A 23,342-nucleotide genomic window follows, 5' to 3' on the forward strand; every position below is an offset into this window, starting at 1 on the left:
ATCATGGGATTATGTCCCCTGATGACTAGGTTGAAGCCATGGATCAGGAAGCCTTTAATGCCGGTCTATGCTAGAAAATGTGTTCAGTTGTCTTCTACATTATCTCTAGGGCCAACTCAATTTGCCATTTTGGTTGTAGTTAGTGCTGTGATCAATAAATTAGTGAAATGGATTTCTCCATCTCCTAGTCTGACAAACTTATAGCTGCAACATGAGTTTGTTCACAACCCATTATTTCACAGTACTCTTCTTGGGTATTCCTACTTTCTAGCAAGAAAACGCCAAAAAAGAATTACTCCACAGCAGCGTTTCAGATTTATGCCAGGGACAAGTGAAACAATTAAAAGCATTTTACCATCTCAGAATCTACACTTATTGTATTAGTTGTAACATGTTCATCAAGAAATATTCTCAATTTTAGGACATTTCAGCTACTGTAAAACTGATGAAGACTTGGCCTTTAGGCTACTCCCATCATAATTCTAATTACATTTTTATGCCTTTTTTTTTAAATGCCTTTTATCAGTAGTCACTAAATGCTTGTGTACCTGGTCTTAAATCCAAAGAGCTAGTAACATTATATTGATGCAGAGTGGCTAGGAAAAGTACAGGTAGGGTCCGAATTATAACAAATACATCTAAACAGCAGACATTACGGTACTTGTGTGTAACTCTGGTTCTATGAAGTGTGAATGCAATCAATGGGACACATGAGGGACTGTCACAGACCGGGAGGCATTCCTCCATGAACCAGCAGTGGTCCGCAGCCTGAGGTTTGAGACACTCATTAAGTCTAAACCAAGGGTCTCCAAACTATTCCACGGAGGGCCGAGTGTCTGCAGGTTTTCGCTCTCTCCTTGTATTTGATTGACTAATTAGGTTACTAATTGGTTCGTTTCTACCCTCACCTGGTTTCTTAGGTGTGAACTGGGAACCAATTTATAGGAAAAACCAAAAACCAGCAGACACATGGCCCTCCGTGGAACCGGTTTGGAGACCCCTGGTCTAAACTGTTTACTGAAAACAGTGAACAGAAGATTCAAGGCGGTTTGTTTTGTTGTAAATAACATTGTTTTTATTTCAAAGCCAGGATGCCTAGACCTACATCAGGACTTAGCTGCTGCCGGCCTTGGCAGCAATTCTCTTGTCTCTCTCCTCAGCGATGGTTAGGCGGATACCCTTTCCACGGGGCAGGGACACCCACGGCTTGTTGCCCTGGGGATTAGGGGGGAAGAGGAAACAACATTTGACAAGACTGTAAAGGACTCACTTTCAAACATGGGGGGGGAAAGGAGTGAACAATGAGTGGTTGTTAATATTGGCCTAAAGATGCATGTGGAATGAATTTTGTGCATAATCTATAAATACAATCACTATCATACCTCAGTTGGTTTTAGAATTCCAAAATTTAAAGCAAATAGTTTTGACATGGAGCACATACAAATGACAAGTGAAAAAGATGCTCTGTGGCATTAAAAGGCAGAGCAGGCCCAGCTGCCCTCAATTTGGAATTGAAATGCCACAAGGAAAGTGAGTCTCTTCCAGGGTGACAGTGCCCTTGCCCACAGGGCACAAGGGTCACAAAATGGTTTGATGAGTATGAAAATGATATGCTATGGCCTTCGCAGTCACCAGACAGGAGAATTTGGACCAACATGTTACACAGCCACCATCATCAGAACACCAACTGGGGGAATATCTTTAGGAACAATGGTTTTCCATCCCCCAAGAGGTCCAGAGACTCATGGAAACTATGCCAAGGCACATTGAAGCTGCTCTGGTGGCCCAACAGCTTTGTGAGACACTTCGTTGGGGTTTATTTTTGTCATGTTTGTACATGACTGCCATTTCCTGGGACCTGTTTTGGCAGGAGAACATTTTACAACTAGTCGGCAAAAATCACAATGTCCTTAAGCCGAGTGAACTACAGAGTCGGACAACAGGTGCCGACAGAGTTACCATTATAGACAATGGTGGAGAAGGTAGCCTGTGCAATAACACTAACATAGTAATATATGGTAACCTGCCCCACTGCCGTTGTTCTCAGGCCTAGCCATATAAACAGCATGTATCATGACTCTGCGTTGTCTCATGTTTCTGCCCCCCCAAGGAGGATGAAGTTGTTCTAGACGGATGTCTGCATGAGAAACTAGCATAGGAAGGATGCTGACGACAGCTCTGATGGGACAAGTTCGTTTGTAATCAAACAATTTGAGTGCCTGAGAATTAAAAGGTTTGCTTTAAGAGTTAAAACCCATGGGATTTGTACACTTACTGTTCCTCAACTCTACTTCAAGTCAAATACTGTCATAGTCATTGTGCTAGTGATTGAGGATAGAACCAGCAGACAATAACACACACTGGTACCGAAGACATAGCACTAGCTTTGATCTACCTCCGAATAATCACACATTGAGTACTGAGCAACAACATGTGTGTCAAGATGGAGGGGGCTAACGGTCTGTTGACGTGTGCTGGACTGTTTGTCCGTCCTCCACAGCTCACCTTGCCAATGATGAAGATGTTGCCAAGCCTGGTGGCGAAGAGGTTTCCAGCACTGTCCTTGACGTGCACCACGTCGAACGAGCCAGGATGCCTCTCCCTGTTGGTAATGATACCGATACGCCCCAAGTTGGCACCGCCAGTCACCATGCACAGGTTACCTGAAGGGAAAAGAGTTCAGGGTTAGGGCCACGCTTTAAAACGGACACCACATTTGATATGGGCAGTAATGTCACCTTCTTTGAACATTCTAGATTGTACTCCCCTTTCCAAATAGAGCTCATATAGTATTAATGCAAACCCATTTGAACAATCACTTCAACCCTGTTCTTAAAAATAAAAGATTAAAACAGTTTAGGGTCTGAGTAGAATTCCCCATCATCTTCCTAAAAACTCCCAGTTGTACAGTCTTTCGCAGCGTAACAGTGTCGAACACCAAGCATCCCTGTCAGCTGTTGGTCGTTGGCAGACCGGGATAGTAAGAACACTAAGTTAATGTTTGCAGGGGGACCGACAGAGCAGCACTGAACAAGCAGCACTAACTTATCCTGCTTTCCTAACGGCCATACAACACCATTAAATTCTTCACAGGCCACTTGTTGTAGACAGTAATGGTCTTAGATTACTGAAAGGTCTCTGGTTCAAATTCCCAAGCAGACTTGTGCTAGGTACACAACCTTCATTGCTCAGGCCTCTCTGCTCATTATTCAGCCACTTTATGAATGAGGTACCACAATTAAACATTGTCTAAGTACTGTCATTTTTCAAACACCACAATACCTGTGTCAAACTTGATGTGTTCCGTGATCTTGCCGGTGGCGAGGTCAATGCGGACTGTGTCGTTGACCTTGATGAGGGGGTCGGGGTAGCGGATGGTGCGGGCGTCATGGGTCACCAGGTGGGGGACTCCCTTGGTGCCAACAAGGAGTTTCTTCACCTTGCACAGCTTGTACTAGAGGGAGGTTAAAAAAAATAAAGTGAGTGAGGACTTCTGGAAACAAATCTGGTGACCCGACTGGGTACCAAAGCCCTGTGCGACAACTACGTGTCAAAAGTTGATAGAGCTCCAGTTTTACTAAGGAACAGGGAGAAGTCTTAAGCTAAGAGAAAAGGCAGGATGATAGTGTTCCACAAACAAGCTTATTATGCCCACAGTGATTAGCTGATAGGGGAGGGGGGGGGGTCACAGGGAATTCATCATAATGCTGCAGGTGTCATGCTGCCAAATTGAAGTAAAGATATTCAAACAAATGTAGGGTGTTACCGATTAAACATGAACCCAAGAATGATATGACTAGTCAAGATGTTCTGTTCTGGTGGCTTTCATATTTTGATGGTGCAATAATTAGTGCAATTAGGCCTATGTGTCCCATCTATACCAACTACACTGGGTGGTCCTGCTATGGCCATGAAGTAGGCTTTGTTTCTCTGTAGTTGGCGAATGAGGAAACCGTATGGGTTTTCGGACGATATGGGGTCTGGAGAAGGCATTTGTTGTTTGATGTAATATTCTGACAAATGACAGATATAAGTAGCTAGGCTCCGCTGCGTTTTCCGTGGCCAAGTAGCGTAGAGTTGTCACAACCTTGATCTTCAGTGTTATTGGGTTTGTTTGGTGGTGAAGTGACTGCATCCCTGACTACTACGGAGCATAATTCCGTCACGATTAAGCCGATACCTTGTTAAAACCTTCGTACCATGGTTTCTAAAACATCGACCAGTTTAAAAACTGCAGATTGCCGGCAGCAGACTTTAGATTGCAGCATTTTCCACAGTAACAAAAATAAAACGGAAGACCACAGACGATATTCACGATAATGGGCCAACTAGAGAAACAAACTTCAGTTTCTGGAGGTTAAAGTTCACTCCTACCCCAATTACCCCAACTACTGCCAATTTGGATATACCAAAGTCCACCAGCTGTTTGGTCAGTGTACAGTTACAATTACAATGTATGCTACCGTGACAGATTACTGAATATAGTTTGATGTTTGAGTTGTTTCCGATTGCAATACAGTTTTGCCGTAGTGGGACGCAGTTTGTTGCACATTTCATTCCCAAGAATGCTAATTACAGCCAGGGACAGAGCTGAATAATGGATTATTGAAAAAAATTGACAAACTACCCCTTTAAGCTGAAACATATATTTGTGTAGAATTAGCACCATTGCCTGTTTCCCAGGCTGGAATAGTTTAATATAGTCTGCTAACATTGTAAAATATGATTTCTCGACAAACTATCCCTTTAAGTCATACTAAGTTACATTAGGGTACATCTAATTTTTAGTTGGAGCTCAGAACTTCTTAGAGGTTTTGGTGAGTTTTATTCAGCCATTTGCTCATAACCAAAAATTGTCTTCATTGCTCCATCCATACAGAACAGTAACCTATGAAAGCAGATCCATGTCATACACCTGGATGCAGGCCCACTCTTAAATCAAATGCAATTTTTTATATTGCTGCATAAAATAAATAGAATACAATAAAATGTTGTACCATCATACTACACGCTTTATATAAAAAAGGTATTCCACAGAACTATGTCATTTCAACAAGTCAGTTAATTCTAATTTGAAATACAATTAGTGTTGCTTTCAAGCTGGTGCCCTTATTGAGCGGAGGAGCTGAGCATTATACTGTCCCCCCTTGCTGTCTTGCCAGGTGGGCTCTCATTGCCACTGGGATGGGCCCCCTCCAATGCAATTCGGGGGTGGAGCCACTGGCTTGTTGTCTCTGGTGCGTACGTCGGGCAATTGGGCTGTACTCTGCTGGCAATACTCGGCCCTCATTTGGGGTGGTTGCGGTTGGTGGGTGTCCCTTTGGTTGATGTTTGACAATGTGGGTGGATTGATTTCCTGTCTGTTGGGCCCTGTTCAGGGCCCCCCCAGGATAGTGCCACAGTGTCATTGGACCCCCATCTCAGCCCCAAGGTCTTACGATGCTATATTATTGTGCTGGGGGAGTAGGGTCAGTTCTTCTCCATTATAAATCCTTGTAGATCTAAAGATTGCATTTTAAATTTTCCCCGTCTCCTGCCCTGTTTAAACTGAGGAGGACATGAGGTCTTGGCCCACACCTGTGGAGTACCAGGCTTGAACGCCTCGTTGCTGTCCCTTAATTACTACAATTTGTACTCTTAATGTCACCCGGCACAGCCAGAAGAGGACTGGTCACCCCTCGGAGTCTGGTTCCTCTCTACGTTTCTTCCTAACTTTCAGCCTTCTTGGGGAGTTTGTCCTAGTCACTGAAATTCAACATTGCTCCTTGGTTTAAGGCCGGGTGTTTTGTAAAAGCACTTTGTGACACCTGCTGATGTAAAAAGGGCTTTATAAATTTGATTTGATTGATATATTACAAATGAGCAGGAAAACTAATGTTTTTTGGTAAAATCCAATTGGTTATTAGACCAGCCTCACTAAGAAAAATGTTTCCAACAAGCTCTGAAAAAGCAAATTACATTAAGTAACTTCAAACTGGTTGTCAAGTGACATGGGAGTCATAATTAAGGTTAGCTCTAAATTGTGGCAACATTTTGGCTTTGTGGTTCCTCTTGGCCATCACGTCGGATACCAGGCATACGCAAAGTTAAATCACTCTGAAAACATTTTAATATGATGGACAACCATTCTTAGCCTACTAAACACTGATCCATGGGGCAGGACAGAGCCTGTACTGCTTGTCCGAAAGACACAGGATTGTGAAGTCAATAACTTAACAGCGTTGACCTACCTGGGCTTCCTCAGCAGTGATGCGATGAACAGTAAAACGGCCCTTGACATCGTAGATCAGACGGAAATGCTCTCCGGTCTTCTCAATGCTTATCACATCTACAGACAGACAACATCCCGAATTAATGACCACATCCAAAACAAGGTAAACACCCTGCCCATCAAGCAACAGTCAGTCTCAAAGCTAATCTATATTCACTAGCCACTGTATTAGAGACACCTGCCCATATCGTGTGGCTGAAACTCTATACATAGGGCACGCAGAGATTATGAAAAGGTTTAGTTGTGCAACCAAACATTAGAATAATGTTAGAATCTCAAATTGACTACTTTCACACATTAGAAGCTTTTTTTATTAATTATTTTTTTTTTTTACAGATAATGGTGCAATAAAACCCAGAATGCAGCAGTTGTGGGCAAAAACAGGTTCATGAAACTTCAGAGGATGGACTCAATCGTTCAAGCACACAAAGGACACAAATAACCAATGTTTACAAAAGTGACATGCAGAAAGGCATCTCTGAAAACACAAGGCATTCAAATTTAAAGCAGAAGGAGGCAAAAATGGATCCTTCTTTAACCTTGCACAGCCGTCTGATCCTGCAAGCATACATTTAAGCACTACACAGCTATTAGTCTGGTTGGACTTTATGTTCCTTATTCTAGCAATCACCTCCAGTTCAGATAACTAATAATACAGGAGTATCAACGCTGATATTGGTGTAGCATTTCAACGTAAGCATGCAGCTTCAGGCGGTTGTGTGGGGCTACCTGGTGGTTCCATAATTTTTATGCCCACTTCAAATAAGGTCTATTTCATGCAGGCTTACACCACCTGTGTTTAAACTGCATACATATCTATAGAACTCAGTAGGCTTATCAGTAACTTCTACATTAGGCCAATTCCTTTGGTAGAGTGAATTGATGCCAACTTTAAAGTGTCACCTTGTCCTGAAGAGATTTATATGGTTATCAAACACTGAGGTGGGGAAAGCCTAAACTAAACAGACCTTATTTGAAGTGAATCTAAATTCCCATATGGGATATGTGATGTAATGAGAAAAGATTCTTTCAGGTTTTGCCAGTAGGCTTAGTGGGGATTATGATGTGTCAACTACTCAGCTGACCTTGGTCTCATCAGAATAAACTCAATACAAAGCAACAGTTCAGATACCAGTAGTCAGATCAAGTCAACCCAACAACATTTAGGCCTTGAAGACCTTCGTAAGGAGAGCCCATTGGATATCAGATGGATTACACTACATCACAGACTACCCAAATCTTCCAGACCAGCAGTCTGAAAAACCTCTCCCCAGGGACTGCAAGACTTTTCCCAAACTGGTTTGCAGCTCAACTTGGAAAGGTCTGAGAACCATTGGACTAGGCTTGTGCTATGAAAGTTCTCTTGTACCAATCAACAAAGTGCAATGTTGCCTTGTAGTGCACCTGTGAATGCGGGGGCATGGTCCAATGACAAATCCCCTCCATTGTTCATTGAAACACCCCACTGCTGTTCTTCCATCAACAGCAATGGGTGATCGAGCCTTGTCAAGGAGAGGTGTTGCATGGTCTGCGCTTTCAAACTGTGATACCTTGCCTGAGCTCGGAAATTAATCATCCATGTTGGCAGGTATATAGGTGCCTAAGACTGACTGGGTGTGTATGAAGGTGTGCGCGCGCCTGAGGAAGCAAGCGAACACCAGAGCAAATGTCAGCATGTGGGGCAGTGCGTAGGAGGTATAGGTAGAGAGCCAAAAACAGACTTAATCCCTAGAAGAAAGTCCACAGAACTCATTTGTTGCCGGGCACTACACACTCATCTAACTAGAAACCATCAACGCCTAGAGAAAGTAGCAAGGCGTCATCTGACAACTGATGAGGACATCCTAATTCGGGCCTCTGTTCCTGTACACTGCTTAGCTGAGACCAAGCCCAACAAGAAAAGGAACCAGGCAAGCCTAGTTCAGCCAGCACACAATTAAAATGTATCAACATTGTTGCCCTCACTGGATTCGAACTCATGTCTCCCACATGAAGCACCGTCTTTTTACCACTATGCTGCTCGTTTGGCCAGTGGCTGGACACCATTAAGCATTGAGTTAATAAGAAACAGTCAGTTTAAGTTCATCACCACAAATAGCGTATATGAACTGTATGGCTTTTGCCACTGGCCGTTTTAACCAGTAATAGGCTTACTACTAACTTACTACTTCAAATAGTCATAAGAATTGAGCAATTGCTAGCGAGACTGCAGGTCCGCTTCTCTAACCACCAGGCCATTTAACAAGGTAAGTCAGTCCACTCACCCACTCAGTAAGAGTCATTCGCTCTTGTTGGCCGGCTCCACTTACACGGTCCGGCAAAAAGTCTCGGCACATCAGTGGAAAAAGGCTACTAGCCATCACTGGGCGCATTTAAGGAAAGCACTTAAATTTAGATCTTCAAAAACAAAGGATTTTCTTTACAAACCAATTGTTTATATTTAGCAGCCGGACCTATAATTCAGTGACTTACATATTGCTGTGCACATCACTACATAAATTCTGATTTCCTGAGGTCATTACATGGAAAAACAGTCATGTTCTATAACCCATTCAAATGCTTTAAAACCTATCCCTGGGTTCAGAAAGAGCTCAGAACTTCTTAGAGGTATTGGTGAGATTTTTTCAGCTCTGATCAAAACCAAAGATTTTCTTCATTGCTCACACGAAGCCATTAGATAAGGCAATGTCACCACTAATCATTCCCCATCCTCCGTCAACCCCCTTTCCCACCCCCCAATCAACTTACCCATGAAGCCAGTGGGGTAGGTGACATCGGTGCGGACCTTGCCGTCAATCTTGATGAACCTCTGCATGCAGATCTTCTTGACCTCATCTCCGGTCAGGGCGTACTTCAGACGGTTCCTGAGGAAGATGATGAGGGGCAGGCACTCCCTCAGCTTGTGGGGGCCGGTGGAGGGACGAGGAGCCTATATGGGATGAGCAAATTAGGTTTGGTACAACTAGGTCTGTGGGAAACCAATGGACAAAAGTACAAAAAGCAGAATGGAAAAGGGAGTAGGTCATGGCAGTGTTCATTTGGTCAAATAGCAATTTTCTACAAGTATTCAGCAAAATTAAACAAAATGGTAGACATCTGAATAATGCCAACAGGAAATGGAATATACCTAACTAGCAATACTAACATGTAACAAAACTTGTCTCAAAATTACAAGGAAACAAATATCAATAGCGAGCATGCCACAAATTAGGTAGGTTCAAGATGTTCAACTGTCTAGATGAAGGGAGAACTACAGCCACAATATAAAACGGTAACTACAAGGCACCTACGTATTAAGTAACTTTTGTACAGATAAAACCTTTTGCTAAAAGTATATACATTGTATTCACCTAGGAAGTCACATTTGCGGATTTAACATAAGCAATACGCATTCGGTTACTTACGAACACTCCGGTGAGCTTGTCAAGCATCCAATGCTTTGGCGCTGCAACGCGCTTTAGGTGCTTCTTCGGTCCTCGTGCCTAAACAAAATAAAAACACAAGACCCAGTTAACTTCTGCAATAAGCCTAACAGCAACAGCCCAAAGACAGACACTTCTGTTCGTTATGAATGGCTATGCCACCTCAATGGCTGAAAGAGGTTCGTACAGAAGTTTGCAATTTACTGTACACGAATATGAGTTCCGTCTGCGGCCTACTCGGTAAAAACAGAAGAGTGGCTTATATTTGGCTAATTATCTCCTAAGACGTTTTTCGCACATTTGCCGATGCCTAGTATAAGCTATGGAAATGTTTCAAAAGTAAAGGTCGAAGCAGCCGGAACATATTTGATTCAAATGGCCAGCGTTGTTGCTAACTAGTTAGCCGGTGATTAGGATGGTCAAAGGACTAGGTATTTCTAAGTTTCATAGAGCTAATCATAATTGATCATATCAATACAGGGACCAACCACCACAAAAGGTATGTATTTACAAACAATAGCAATTATATGTGTAATCATATACTAATAAAAAGCGATGTTTGATGATGATTTGGCACAGAATCGTAAGGAAATACGGCTCACCATGTTGGAGTCTGCGGGGAAAAGGACCTCCCACTTTCAGGCCTTAGAAAATAAGACCGAGTACGGTGCGCGATGAGGAGAATCCGGAGTGGGATTTATATTGTCCGCTCTCTAGTGTTGAGGAGAATAACTGCACCTTGCTGTTAATTGATCTTTGAAATATGGAATATACTTTTAGGACCTCCACAAAGATAATACTTTTATTGTGTTGAACATTGTATTGTGTTGAACTCAGTCTTGTTGTTATTGTATTCCTTATTTTTCAGTTATATTCTTAAAATCTCTAAAGCAACGCTCACGCAGTTGAAATATTTCCTGAATATTGATTTTCATAGTATTACCCTTAATAAACGAATACATTATAGTATATATATGCTCCATATGGGTCTTTCTCCTTCATGCCTCAGATTTTGCTATCCATGTCAGGAAATGCCTGCGCTCACAACAGAGCCCTTCTGTTTATGCCTCCCAAGATAATAAAACCGTTATGAATCTGGTGGGTTCCTCTTGCAAAATGTCATGTCACAAGTGACGTCTTTCTCTCTTTTAGCTTGCTTTCATATGCTATGAATTGTCTACTCATACTTACACAATGGCATGACATTACGCTTGACCCGTAATTTATAAGTGTTAACAGAAAGGCAGAAATACAATATTGTGTAATGTGGTTCTGTTAACACGCAGTGCCCTCACAGGAGATTAATAGTGTTAAAAGTTTGTCTACGGTCAATTGAAAATGTTCTAAAATCATGGCTACCAATATTCTGTCTTCAGTTTCAATAGGCGTAGGTAACCACTATCCTCCTTTTACTATAGGACTTGTAGCACTTAAAGTCACAACTAGATGGCGACATGTTATAATAAAAAATGTTTATTGTTGTCAGCAATCATTGCTTGATATTGAATTAATTGATGATATGAAAATGTTTCCATTTAAATTGATTTGGAGAAATAACAAATATAAGATTCAGTTTGGTCTCATTTATTGTTCCCAAAATGCAGAAGTAACAAAAATACAAGCATTTAAATATGATCTAGTAATTTACATATTTTCATAAAGATACAAATGAGATGCAGAGACAAAGTGCTAAAACAAAAATCATCCTTTGTTCATGATTCCATCCATCATATAGAAGATAAAACTAAAAGATATACATATAAAAAAGCATAGGTCCTCTCCACTTCTGTAGAACAAACTAAGGCCTCAATTCAATAGGTTTGATTTATAGAAAAACTTAGGACCATACAATCAGTGCAGTATCTACTTGACAAGTGATTTTTTATTAACAAACATATATTCAATATCCAACATTTCTTTTTCTTTACAAAAATCAACAAAAAGCCAGGTTTTGAGCTAAAACAAAAATAAAAGATCACAAAAAATGTGAATTGTCATAAAAGGCAAAGCAAAACAAACATCATTTAAAGTAAATGTTCTTGCTACAATACAAGCTCAAAGAGTTTCTGACCAGAAAAAAACTAGTTTGTGTGTTACCATATTATCTTGCATTTCCTTGGAGTCAAACCTTAAGTGTCATTTACAGGAATAATTCCCCATGAGGCACACTCACTTGCAAGCACGCACACAAGCGCAGAGACATGTACACACTCACTGCTGTTTTTCAATAAGCATGTGATCCAGCATCTACAACTTAAACTACAAAACCACAAAGGACCCCTGTTCAGATTAAAGTTACTCCTGTTTTGGATCTGTAAAACCACTGTCTGACTAACCCAAGTGGTCAAAAAAAGATACAAACATATCACATGGTGAAAAACGCATGTCGAAGAATAACTTAGAATAATATTTAATGGAACTTGAGAAATCTGAATGGGGACTTTTCCTCTTCATGACTCTCTAAGGAGGAAACACTCTATAAAGTCTTCCGAACTGGTAGTGTAAAACTGAAAAAAGTCAATTACTCATCAGTTGATCATTAATCATCTAAAATTTCAAACCCAAACAAAGGGATAGAACAAAAGAAATGTGTCCTTTAACCATCTCATTAACAGTAACCTAACCTCTCACACATGAATACATTGTGTGTTCATCTTAGTAGCGTCCTATCGCCTGCATATAGTTCACTCATTTGACTTGGACCAATAGGGCCATTGACTTTAACAATGGTTGAGTAGGTAGTGATGGAGGGTCTTGGATCGTAGACCGCGGGAGAGAAGATACTTTGAAAAGGTGTGTGTGTGTGGGGTGTGTGTTTGGGGGGGGATTTGATCCTTCTCCAGAGTTACCAGGAGGCAGGGCATATGAAGACCACTGACGTTAACTCATTCATTTATTTAGTTACACACAGTTAGCAGCGTAGAGGTCCGGTTACCGAGACTACACACGCTTCTGATAGGCCTCTATTCGGGTCTGTCAGTCTTCTGTCTCATGCATCTCTGCACACACGCACGCTCAGACACACACAAATGCACGCACAGACACACACACACACACGGGTACACACATCTAGACAGGCACAAACATACACATGCAGGGAAATACACAACATGTGCACGCGCTGTCCCATCAAACCCTCTGAACTCTCCTGAACGCAGGGGTAACAGAACAAGTGCCTGTTTCACAGCTGCTATTTCCATTACTGGATCGTAATACCATCCTTTCGCCGGTGTGTGTGTTTAGGAGGCCCTTGGGATGTACAGTGAAACTGACAGACAGGCTGGAGGCTCAGTTAAACCTGTTTGTCTCTGAACATTTCAATCCCTCAGTGAAACCTTATTTCAGGGGCGTTTGTGCACCACAAAGGACAAAATAAAGGCAATTTACTGGGCTGTGCTTCATGTTGTTTGCTGTTTGTCGATCGCTCACAGACACACAAACATTTTCATTGATAACCCATACCAGTGTCCTCTCAGAGGGAAAACAAGAAGTCCAGAGAAAAAAACAGAAAAAACAGAGACAAAAATGCTCTTTTTGGAATAGTTTGTGCACATTGTTTTTCCTTCTGAAGATTACCCCACAAAAAAGGTTCTATGCGAGTGGTATGTTGAGCAGTCCTCGGCTGGTACACCACATGTTCTGTCAATCTGAACTACAGCGACAGGAGAAAAGAAAGGTTGAGGGAACACGGATCCCCTCCTTTCATCCCTCTATCTCAGAGGGTCAGCATCTGGCAGGTACATCTGCAATGAAGTCAAACTCATTTTGTCCCAGCCAAAGTTCTGGTAGCTCGTTGGCACGGTCCAAACCTAGCTCTATGACCAACGACATCAGAACCTCCTCATCCACTGGGTCAGAGTCTATAATCCCCCCAGAACCACAACCCTGGTTCCCCCCTCCAATGACACCAGGGGTAACCCCAACTAGATGCGTAGCCGAGCCCAGTGTTGAGCCCCCAAACCCCCTTTGGGGTCCCAAGGTGGGGCCAGAGACTCCGCCGCCACCTACACCTCCGGCTAGACTTTGGTAGTGAGAATTCAGTTTCTGGAGCTGCATGCTGGCTATAAGGTGAGGGCCTGAGGTCTGGAGGGTCTGAAGGCAGAAGGGCTGGGGTTTGGAGAGGGATGGAGAGGTTGAGGTTTGGAGGGTGGAGGAGGGGGGGAAGGGGCCCCCGCCTGAGGTTTTGACGGTGCCTGGTGTCCCGGGGTAGTGCAGAAGGGTGAGGGAGGGTGATGGAGGCTCGCGGTCCTTCATGACAACGTGTGCAGGGGTGGAGAAAAGCAGTGAGGTCATCACCTGGGGACACCTGTGAAAAGAGAAAGGGATGGTACTATGATGATGTCAAACTGAGACAAAGTGGGAGGGGAAACATAAAAACAACAAACAGGAACCATGTGTGGTTTTTTGCTTCTTCTTACGATGAAAAGGCACTTCAAAAACATCTAGAAGTACAGATGAGACATTATAACTTAGCTAGCAGTTGTATTTCACAGTGAAGATAAAGGCTTTGCTTCAGTTATTTTTTACAGTCCAAAGTCAATTGCTTAACTAGGCTACCCACTAAATATCCTAATCCAACTAATGGATTTTGACAGGAGACTGGGTTCTGGCTAATTGGTCACAGAAAACAAACCAATATGTTGGTGGGTCATGCCTCAGGGAGAAAGAAGGGTTCCCAAATGGTACACTTCATTTGTCAAGAGCCAAGGTTTAGAAAACACTACATGTTTGCTCCAAAGTCAGTTGTTCAAAACTAGTCACCCACATTGGGTATGGGGGGCCATTTGGGATACAGATAATGAGGTAAATTAACCACTGAAATGCCGTCCAGGCTTAGAGTGAGGGGACCGGCTGGGATTTCTAAGAGGGTTAAAAAACAACAGACCCTCTGATGACTGAGTCACATGAAAAACACATATCACCCTGAGAAAGGAGTTTTGAAGTAGGCTGTGTGCCTGTGTGTGTGTGTGTGTGTGCGTGTGTGTGTGTGAGGGGGGGATAGACACACGTTAAGGCTGTCATTGAAGGCAGCTAATTATGTGTTGATCCACTGCAGACACCCCCCCTCCCGCCTTCACCCCCTTCCTGCCCAAACCATATCTAGGAGAGTAATTGCTGTAGGCAGGCATGCAGCTGCACTGGACCTGTAGGACACATCTCCTGGCCTACCATGGCAGCTCTTCTTAGTATTCACCAGTGTGTGCTCGTCTCTGGACCTTTGTGTTCATTATTCATTAGTTGATTACTGTCAGAGGTGGACTGTACATTGGCTCTCACAACAACTTTCTATTACAGAGTGATGGTGTGAACAGACAGATTTTTTTTAAATCTGTTCAAAATAGAAACCTCAAATAGAAGAAACAACGGCCTATGACAAAATTCTGGTCAAATACCCTGCCCTATGTATATTATGCGTTTTTTTATGTATTCCACCTGGGCCTTTTGTGGTAGGTCTCTCAAGAAACGTTCTTAATAAATTGCCAAGAAGATAGAAACGGTTGATTGATAATGATTATTAAATCAATCAGCTAGATTATTTAGCATATAAAACGAATCACATTATGATGTCAATCACAAGTTACTTGGAACAGCTTTTCCATAATTTAATCATATCGGTTTCCCTTTTGACTTGCGGGTTAGACTTGAAAGAGATGATAATACAATGCCTTTACTCTTCGCTCCGACAACCTCGGTGTCGATTAGCCTACACAATAACAATACGTGACGAGGAAATAACGCCTGTCAAGATGCACACACGGTCATTTGCTCCGGCTAGGCATGGCAACGCTTTTACTAGAATCCATACATTTGTTCGGAATAGAGGAAACACTGCTGAAAGGATATTAATTAGACAATATATGCAATTAGCCTACTTTGCATAAAACAGGCCACAGGCGATTAGTATTTGTGACAAACATTCACTTCAAAATCGATCTGGTAAAATGTAAAAAATTGCTTGGTCGAAGCCAGGCGTTTTGAACCACATTATTTATTGGGCTGTATAAAGGCTGTATAAATCAATTAAAATACTGCGTCAAATGCATTTAATTTACCATTTTAGTGGGGGCATGCCAATTGCAGTTACATTTTTTTTTAAATAAACATTTTAAAGAAATACGCATATTGGGTAATAAAAAAAAAACTTCTATAACTTCTAAATAGCTTACATTTAATATATATATGAATTAACAAACCTTTTAGAAAGCCACGTTCAGCGTAGCAGAGCAGGTCGATGTGTGGAGCGAAATGTTGTGAGGTCCAAATGCACCAAAAGGAACTCCAACTTGAAAACCCACACCAGTAAATGTTAGTTGTGAATAGAAAGTGAGTGACAATAGTTATATATATTCAGCAAGTCACTGGCAAGGAACTGTTGAAAGCTGTAACCATATAAAGTAGACTAAACCGCCGTGCAGCGTCTTGCCTTCTCTTTCTTCTCTCCGTGCGTAATAAAAGACTGGGCGACTGACAGAGATCCCTCAATGGGGTTGTAACTGAATCAAAAGTATTATTCTCTCGCTCTCTTCCTCTCTCACACACATACACACACTCGACCCTCTAGACCCTCCCGGGTGAGATGCGTTTGTGGCGGGACATTACAGAATAATGGCATAGATTTCAGGGGAATTGGACTGACGCAATTCAATGATCGTTTAACAAACCGTTAGGTTAATAGTTCATTCCAGTACCGGAGTGATCCAGTTTCCACAGTTCATGTGTCCGTCGTGAAAGCGCTCTTCTGAAGCAGATGTTCTTTATTCTTAAGTGCGAGCGCTTTTCTCTACAAACACAGGTCAAATGGCGTTCTTTTCTATTCCAGGACACTTTTTTATTTATTTTTTTACAGACATCTCACTGATTATCACTAGGGAAAGCAAAGCCCCATCAAACCTCAATCACACCTCAACTCTCTTGAAAGAAAGGATGATTTACACATAGTAAAATAATGAATACCAAAAATAGAAAACTAGATCAGAGACTTGCATAGGCTACACCCACATAAACACACTAACTCACCCACACGCACGCACTCTTACGCCTATTTAATAGCCTAAAACAACTTTGGTAACTACGTCAAATACATCTAAATGTTATCATATAAAAATGCTGATTGGAGTTATAGGCTATCTATACCGAAGTTTCACAACCTTATTTCAGTCTTGAAGATCCTTAATTGATCGATTCTGAACAGCTAGCATCTTAACATTGTCAGTTAACATAAATTACAACCACCCAGCCAAAGCGCTTTCTTTTAAAACGCCACGCGCCTTAATTCCTTTTCAGTTAACCACATAAAGGCTCACGAGCATCTGTCTTTATTGTGGTCAAGTCCTGTAAGAGCGCGGGCACAGTTCTCATGTAGATTAGGCATGATGTATGGAAGTCCTCTTTATTCCCGTTGGGAAAACAATATGCAAATGAGACGAACGGTTTTCAATTTCCCATGCAAAACTAGACAAATAGGTAACCTCTTCGTGAATTGCTGGCGCATACAGCCAAGTAAACTGCCTGTGACTCTGGAACTTTAAGCCTGGCTGCAAAAACCATGGCAAGAGAAGGGAGATCGCCATAAACCTTGGCTATTCAAGTCTACAATCTTAAAATTTGATCTGAAAGATAATACAAACCTTACCAAAGGGCTACATTTTATGCCAAAACATAACATTAAAGTGCATTTTACTAGACCTAAATGTTGTATAGGCTACATGACTGTAAAATTGCACTTAATGCATAAAGAATCTTGTAGATCCTGAAATCTATTTGATATAGGCTTTGTTTTATTTTGTTTTATTGAACACAAAATATTTAACACAAAAAATTAAATCGCCAATCAAGATTAATGTTCTAATGTATCACTTTGGACATTTTGTGGGAGAGTCGGCTACAATCAACTGACCGATCTCCCATTAAAAGTACAGCGGGTGATTTGTCTTAAGAAGCCTACTGTTCCATTGAAGTTCTGTTCTGAGAGGCTGGGGTTAAAACACATTTCAATAAACAAAAGCATAACATTAACGTCAGTGTTAAGTGTAACAATAATTTAGGATTATTTGACACCCTCGTCATAACTTCGCGGAAATATTTAACTTTTGTAACCTATTGCAAGAAATGATGATGTGCCACAAGATGGAAACACTATGTTTTGAATAAAATGTCGTTGGGAAGTCTTGGTGTAGTGGACACACGGGACGCGGCAGGCAGGTGTGCTTTTCAACTACATGAACAGAGAATGAAGAGAGATGAGAGTTTGATTTCATTCAGGGGAGGTTAGGAAACATTCTATAGGCTCAGATAGTTTTTTTTTAGTGAAGCTGTCAGGAATATGTGGTAGTGCAGGTTAAGAAATGGTAAACGTTCATTAAGCTGAATTGATCAAATTGTTTTGGTTCCTCTGTCTTTGCCTTGGCCCGCGTTTTATTACAAATGTCAATCTAAAAACATAGGCCTACCAGATAAAAAAAAATAGTGTGAAAAATGTGTTATAAGGACAGAAATGAGAACTGTTCATAAATATTTTGTGAATCCGTGGCCTGTCTTGTTTGGGGCTCCTTCTAAATGAAATACGATTCTAGGAACCCATCTTTCATTTTTAAGCATATTTCAACCTAACAAAGTACAGACCCAGCCAATCAGTGGCGATGAACTACCAGCGGTGCAGGAGGTGGGGCTCATGGTGGGTGAGGAGCCTGCCCTTGACCTCTCACATAAAATTATTTAGTATTTTTACATTGCGTGTTTCTATTACGTTATCACAATTAGAGGCCAGTACATCTACGGTAGGATTGGCTTCACAAGCGTATTAATTACTATTATCTACCTATATCTTTGAGCTAGGAAGTCAGGTAGCGGATAGTAATATTGATAGAAATACCACAATGCTTAATGGTATCTAGCAAAACATTCAAACTTGGCATGATGTTAATGCATGACATGATCTTATGTCAAGACGCTATACCCACACTGAGCAAATGCATAGTTCTCTGGTGTAGTGGTTAGAGACACAGCTTCTCAGGTGGGAAACCCAGGTTCAAATTCAGTGAGGGGAACAACACTCTCTTCAAATCGTGGGCTGGATGAACTCAGCTTGCCTGGTTCTTACTCTGGTTTTATTGGTGTTCAAGCAGAACAAATATACATATAAACAGGTGTTACAAACAAGTAAATACAATGAAAAACAAGTAATATTACAGGTATACAATGAACATACAAGCTAGGAGGTACAATGTGACATTACATAAAGACCTTAAGCGACAAACAAATACTGTTGATCTTAAGGGCTTTTTTGCTGGAATATTTGATTGCTTTAAAACATTGATCGATTTCCTTCTGTAAAATAAGAAAACAGGGTTTTCTATTCATAAATGTACATTTATGAATGTGAAATCTGGCCAATAAAATAATGAAATTCATTACATAAAATTGTTTCATTTTACTTCTATTTAAGGTAAAGAATCCCAGCAAGACTTCTTTCAAGAGTAGGATAAAATCATTATGAATATTGTCATTTATAAATCTAGTTATCTTGCCAAAAGCTTTTAACATCAACTCAAAGCCAAAACAAATGCACCACAGTCTCTGAGTGTTTGTCAGAAAAACCTGTTGAGGCATGGACTCCACTAGACCTCTGAAAGTGTGTTGTGGTATCTGGCACCAAGACATTAGCAGCAGATCCTTTAAGTCTTGTAAGTTATGACGTGGGACCTCCATGGATCAGACTTGGTGTCCAGCACATCCCACAGATGCTCAATTGGATTGAGATATGGAGAATTTGGAGGCCAAGTCAACTCACTGAACTCATTGTTCGGTTCTTCAAACCTTTCCTGAACCATTTTTGCTTTGTGGCAGGGCGCATTATCCTGGTGAAAGAGGCCAATGCCATCAGGGAATACTGTTGCCATGAAAGGGTGCACATGATCTGCAACAATGAGCTTTCGGCAGTGGTACAGGGGTCAGCATGGGCACCCTGACTGGTCTGTGGCTACGTAGCACCATGAATAACAAACTGCACTGCACTGTGTGTTCTGACACCTTTCTATCAGTACCAGCATTAACATTTTCAGTAATTTGAGCTACAGTAGCTCGTCTGTTGGATTGGACCACACGGGCCAGCTGTCACTCCCCACGTGCATCAATGAGCCTTGGCTCATTGATGCATGACCCTGTTGCCCATTCACCGGTTCCCTTGACCACTTTTGATAGGTGCTGACCACTGCAGATCGGGAATACCCCACAAGGGCTATGATATGCTCTGACCCAGTCGTCTAGCCATCATAATTTGGTCCTTCATAACTTGGTCAAAGTTGCTCAGATCCTTACGCTTGCCCATTTTTCCTGCTTCTAACACATCAACTTTGAGGACAGAATGTTCACTTGCAGCCTAATATATACCACCCACTAACAGGTGCCATGATAACGAGATTATCAGTGTTATTCACTTCACCTGTCAGTGGCCATAATGTTATGGCTGATGGGTGTATCAGTGTTATTCACTTCACCTGGTGGTCATAATGTTATGGCTGATGGGTGTATCAGTGTTATTCACTTCACCTGTCAGTGGTCATAATGTTATGGCTGATCGGTGTATCAGTGTTATTCACTTCACCTGTCAGTGGTCATAATGTTATGGTTGATCGGTGTATCAGTGTTATTCACTTCACCTGTCAGTGGTCATAATGTTATGGCTGATTGGTGTATCAGTGTTATTCACTTCACCTGTCAGTGGTCATAATGTTATGGCTGATGGGTGTATCAGTGTTATTCACTTCACCTGTCAGTGGTCATAATGTTATGGCTGATCGGTGTATACCTCTATTGTTCTTGTGAAAACCAGAAGAAAAACTGATTTTTCCTACTGGTGAGTCAAGAGGTGTATTTGTAGAGAGTAAGGACAGGGGGTCAGGTCTTAATACATTCCTGAAAAAGACAGAAACACCTGATGGAATGGAATCAATAACAATAGCAAAATCTCTAGGAGTGACAGGGATCTTGTATAGTGATAAGAAATCCTTATAATTAAGCAAGAAGCCTCCAGCATTAAAAAGTTGACTCACCAGTAGAATGTTATTTCAGAACCAATATTTTTATACAATATGTCCCAATTATTCCAAATATAACATCTGTGTGGTGAAAAAATGTGTTTGCAAATGAATGACAAAGATACAGATTTTCTTATGTAGTGTGTACGGTTCCTCCATAGAAAATTTAAAAGTATCTGGTCTATTTCTTTGCAGAGTTTACAGTCAAGATGTAAATTAAACCCAGCAGACAGGTGCATCTAGTACATTTTCCCCCGTAATTCAAATCAGAAAGTGACACCTTCATATATTCTAGATTCATTACACATAAAGTGAAATATTCCAAGCCTTTTTTGTTTCAATCTTGATTATTATGGCTTACAGCTCATGGAAATCAAAAATCCAGTATCTCCAATATCATCAAAAGCACCAGGGCCTCCCAGTTGAAGAATTCTCTACAACTGATGGAGACGAAGCTTAACGTCAAAGAGAAGGCTAAGACTAGAGCATCACAGCTCAAAAAGGATATTGAAGATGTCAAGGCCAGACTGGAGCATGATGACTGCAGGGCCTCCTAGCTAGCAGAGTTCTGAAAAAGGAGAAGACTGCCCACAACCAGACAAGAGCTGAGCTGGCAAAAAATTGTGGCACAGAAGACTCAGCTGGAGAACAACCTGACCAGTGCAAAGCTCGATTTGGAGACCATTAAAACCGTCTGCAACCAGCTAGGGCAGGAAAACAAGGCCAATGTGGAGTTGTAGGCAAAGAGGAGAAAACTGCCTGGGACAAGACCAACACTCAGCTGGCCAAAAACCTTTCTGAAGTGGAGAAGGTCCACCAGACAGTTGCAGCCCAGCGTCAGGCTGGACAGGCTGAACAGTGAAGCTGAGCAGAGATGGCAGGCCCTATTGAGCGAAAAAGGGCTACAGATGGATGCCTTAGAGAAGGCAAAAACCGAAGCTCGGATAGAGTTGTCCCAGGTAAAGAATTGAGGTAAAGAGTGTGGTCTGATTAATTCCTGAATGAGCTGATGTGCTGACAAACAACATTCTTTTTTATATTGATACACCAAAGGGTAAATACTATTTTCTATGTTCTCTAACCATTTCCATGAATTCTATATTGTAAATCTTTTATATTCTCTTCCAGATGATAGACAATATGAGGGGGTTTTTCAACCTAAAAAAGAAAAGGAAGAGAACAAGCTTAGGACGAGCAACTTGGAATTCTTCCTCTCTTTTTGAAACAAGATCCTCCTAGCTTATTATTCCCCAAGACTTGGTGCTATGATACGCCTGTATTAATAATACTAATAAACTGCATGAGCTATATTTATTGCTTTAAAAGATTAGATACAGTAACACCAAATACTTTGGGAAAGTATTACAATTTTGTAGAGTTAGACATATTTTAGTTAACATTTATTTTGTTTGCTATCAATCTAAACACAACAATGCATAATAAAAAAGCAAACAACTTTTTAGAAATGTTTGCCAGTTTATTGAAAATAAAAATATCTGATGCACATAAGTATTCAGACCCTGTCACAAAAGCTGGGCTATGTTCACTTCAATAATCAAAGATTAACAGATTCATATGACAATCATCACAGACCCAACTTCTAAGGTGGAAGATTGCAGGAAAGATGTGTTTTTATATGAAATAAATGTTACTAAACATGACTTTTGATAAATGGATACTAAACATTATTAAATAATTACTTACAAAGGCTATAAACCCTCCCTGTGTTTTTAAAAAGCAGTGTTTTCAAATCAACGAATGAGCTCAATGTAGAAATCAGCCTATGGGATAGGACATGTATTAGTGGTGAGTTATCAAACAGTCGGTCATTTGTTGGAGAATTAAGGCTCCATGCCAGGTTTTCCTGCATCAGAGGTGGTGATTTAATGGGTGCGACGGGTGCACGGCATCAACGGGAGCCAATCACGGGCCCACAAGAACGCTGGTCTTATCGTTGAAAAGATACTCATTGATGATCCAGGTCCAACAACAGCTAGCAGCAAGGTCTTGGAACTGTAGGTACAAAATGTTGCAGCCTAATAATACGTTCATCATGGCAGATGAAACCTCCTTAAATTATTAAGGGAATTAATACTATCTGCCTATATCGTTGATGTGGGAAGTCAGGTAGTGATAATAATAAAATAAAATTGGGGGGGGGGCACCCATTGGGAAGAGAGCTAAGCTCAGCCTCTGGTACACCTCTGCGTTTTCATAACAGTGTAAATATGTTTAAGACGAGGTGACTTATCAAAACCGTGGCATATATTTTGCCCTGTTTTTGCAAATAGGTTGACAAAGGGTTGATCAAAACACTGTGGTGGGGTAAGCCTCAAGAAAACACCTTATCTGAAGTGGATCGAAAATCACTGAGGGACAATCAAAACGCAAAAAAACCTGAGAAATGGGGCAAGCAAAATGGGAGCACTATAAAATTCAGACCACGCTAGGGAGGTACGGACTGACCTTCCACGAACATTTCAGTTTAAACAACGTTTAAAATGTCCTTTGTTAACAAACATTGGCGTAAAACAAGCTGAGATTTTGGGTTCTGCTTGGGTACAACAGCAAAACTAAGCTCATGAGACAGAAGTTCTATTCTTCTAGAATAAA

General features: G+C 41.3%; 2 protein-coding genes and 3 non-coding genes across 9 annotated transcripts; all 5 read right to left on the minus strand.

Annotated features, from left to right (window-relative positions):
* Positions 1 to 1,055: 1,055 nt before the first annotated feature.
* On the minus strand, positions 1,056 to 10,353 carry rps4x (ribosomal protein S4 X-linked). The gene is made up of 7 exons (NM_001303937.1): positions 10,296 to 10,353; positions 9,676 to 9,753; positions 9,020 to 9,200; positions 6,231 to 6,328; positions 3,283 to 3,454; positions 2,506 to 2,663; positions 1,056 to 1,215 (listed from the first exon to the last, which is right to left on the minus strand). Exons 1-7 carry the CDS (start codon positions 10,296 to 10,298, stop codon positions 1,114 to 1,116), a joined length of 792 nt encoding a protein of 263 aa, NP_001290866.1. The 5' UTR covers positions 10,299 to 10,353; the 3' UTR covers positions 1,056 to 1,113.
* On the minus strand, positions 2,315 to 2,450 carry LOC114830430. Its single transcript, XR_003778065.1, has one exon. It is a non-coding gene; the product is annotated as a small nucleolar RNA SNORA57 (small nucleolar RNA).
* Positions 4,792 to 4,866, minus strand: LOC114830432. Its single transcript, XR_003778067.1, has one exon. It is a non-coding gene; the product is annotated as a small nucleolar RNA SNORD61 (small nucleolar RNA).
* On the minus strand, positions 8,859 to 8,931 carry LOC114830431. Its single transcript, XR_003778066.1, has one exon. It is a non-coding gene; the product is annotated as a small nucleolar RNA SNORD61 (small nucleolar RNA).
* Positions 10,354 to 11,276: 923 nt separating the features above from the next.
* On the minus strand, positions 11,277 to 16,470 carry cited1 (Cbp/p300-interacting transactivator, with Glu/Asp-rich carboxy-terminal domain, 1). Of its 5 annotated transcripts, none has more exons than XM_020044227.3 (3): positions 16,383 to 16,470; positions 15,888 to 15,976; positions 11,277 to 13,999 (listed from the first exon to the last, which is right to left on the minus strand). In XM_020044227.3, the coding sequence occupies exon 3, from the start codon at positions 13,984 to 13,986 to the stop codon at positions 13,417 to 13,419; it is 570 nt and encodes a 189-aa protein (XP_019899786.2). In that variant the 5' UTR covers positions 13,987 to 13,999; positions 15,888 to 15,976; positions 16,383 to 16,470; the 3' UTR covers positions 11,277 to 13,416. The 5 variants fall into 5 exon arrangements, with proteins under 5 accessions (XP_019899786.2, XP_019899784.2, XP_019899785.2 ...); XM_020044225.3 differs by having other exon boundaries at positions 16,356 to 16,444; XM_020044226.3 differs by lacking the exon at positions 16,383 to 16,470 and adding an exon at positions 16,081 to 16,238.
* Positions 16,471 to 23,342: the final 6,872 nt, after the last annotated feature.

The sequence above is a fragment of the Esox lucius genome, chromosome 24 (assembly GCF_011004845.1).
Source record: "Esox lucius isolate fEsoLuc1 chromosome 24, fEsoLuc1.pri, whole genome shotgun sequence".
Classification (NCBI taxonomy): Eukaryota; Metazoa; Chordata; class Actinopteri; order Esociformes; family Esocidae; genus Esox; species Esox lucius.

Coding starts and splice junctions, on each gene's coding strand:
- rps4x (NM_001303937.1), bottom strand. Junction 9,201..9,675: donor ACAAGCTCACCGGAGTGTTC/GTAAGTAACCGA, acceptor CATCCCATATAG/GCTCCTCGTCCCTCCACCGG. Junction 3,455..6,230: donor TCACTGCTGAGGAAGCCCAG/GTAGGTCAACGC, acceptor ACCTCCCTCTAG/TACAAGCTGTGCAAGGTGAA.
- cited1 (XM_020044227.3), bottom strand. CDS start 13,986: ATGACCTCACTGCTTTTCTCCACCCCTGCACACGTTGTCATGAAGGAC.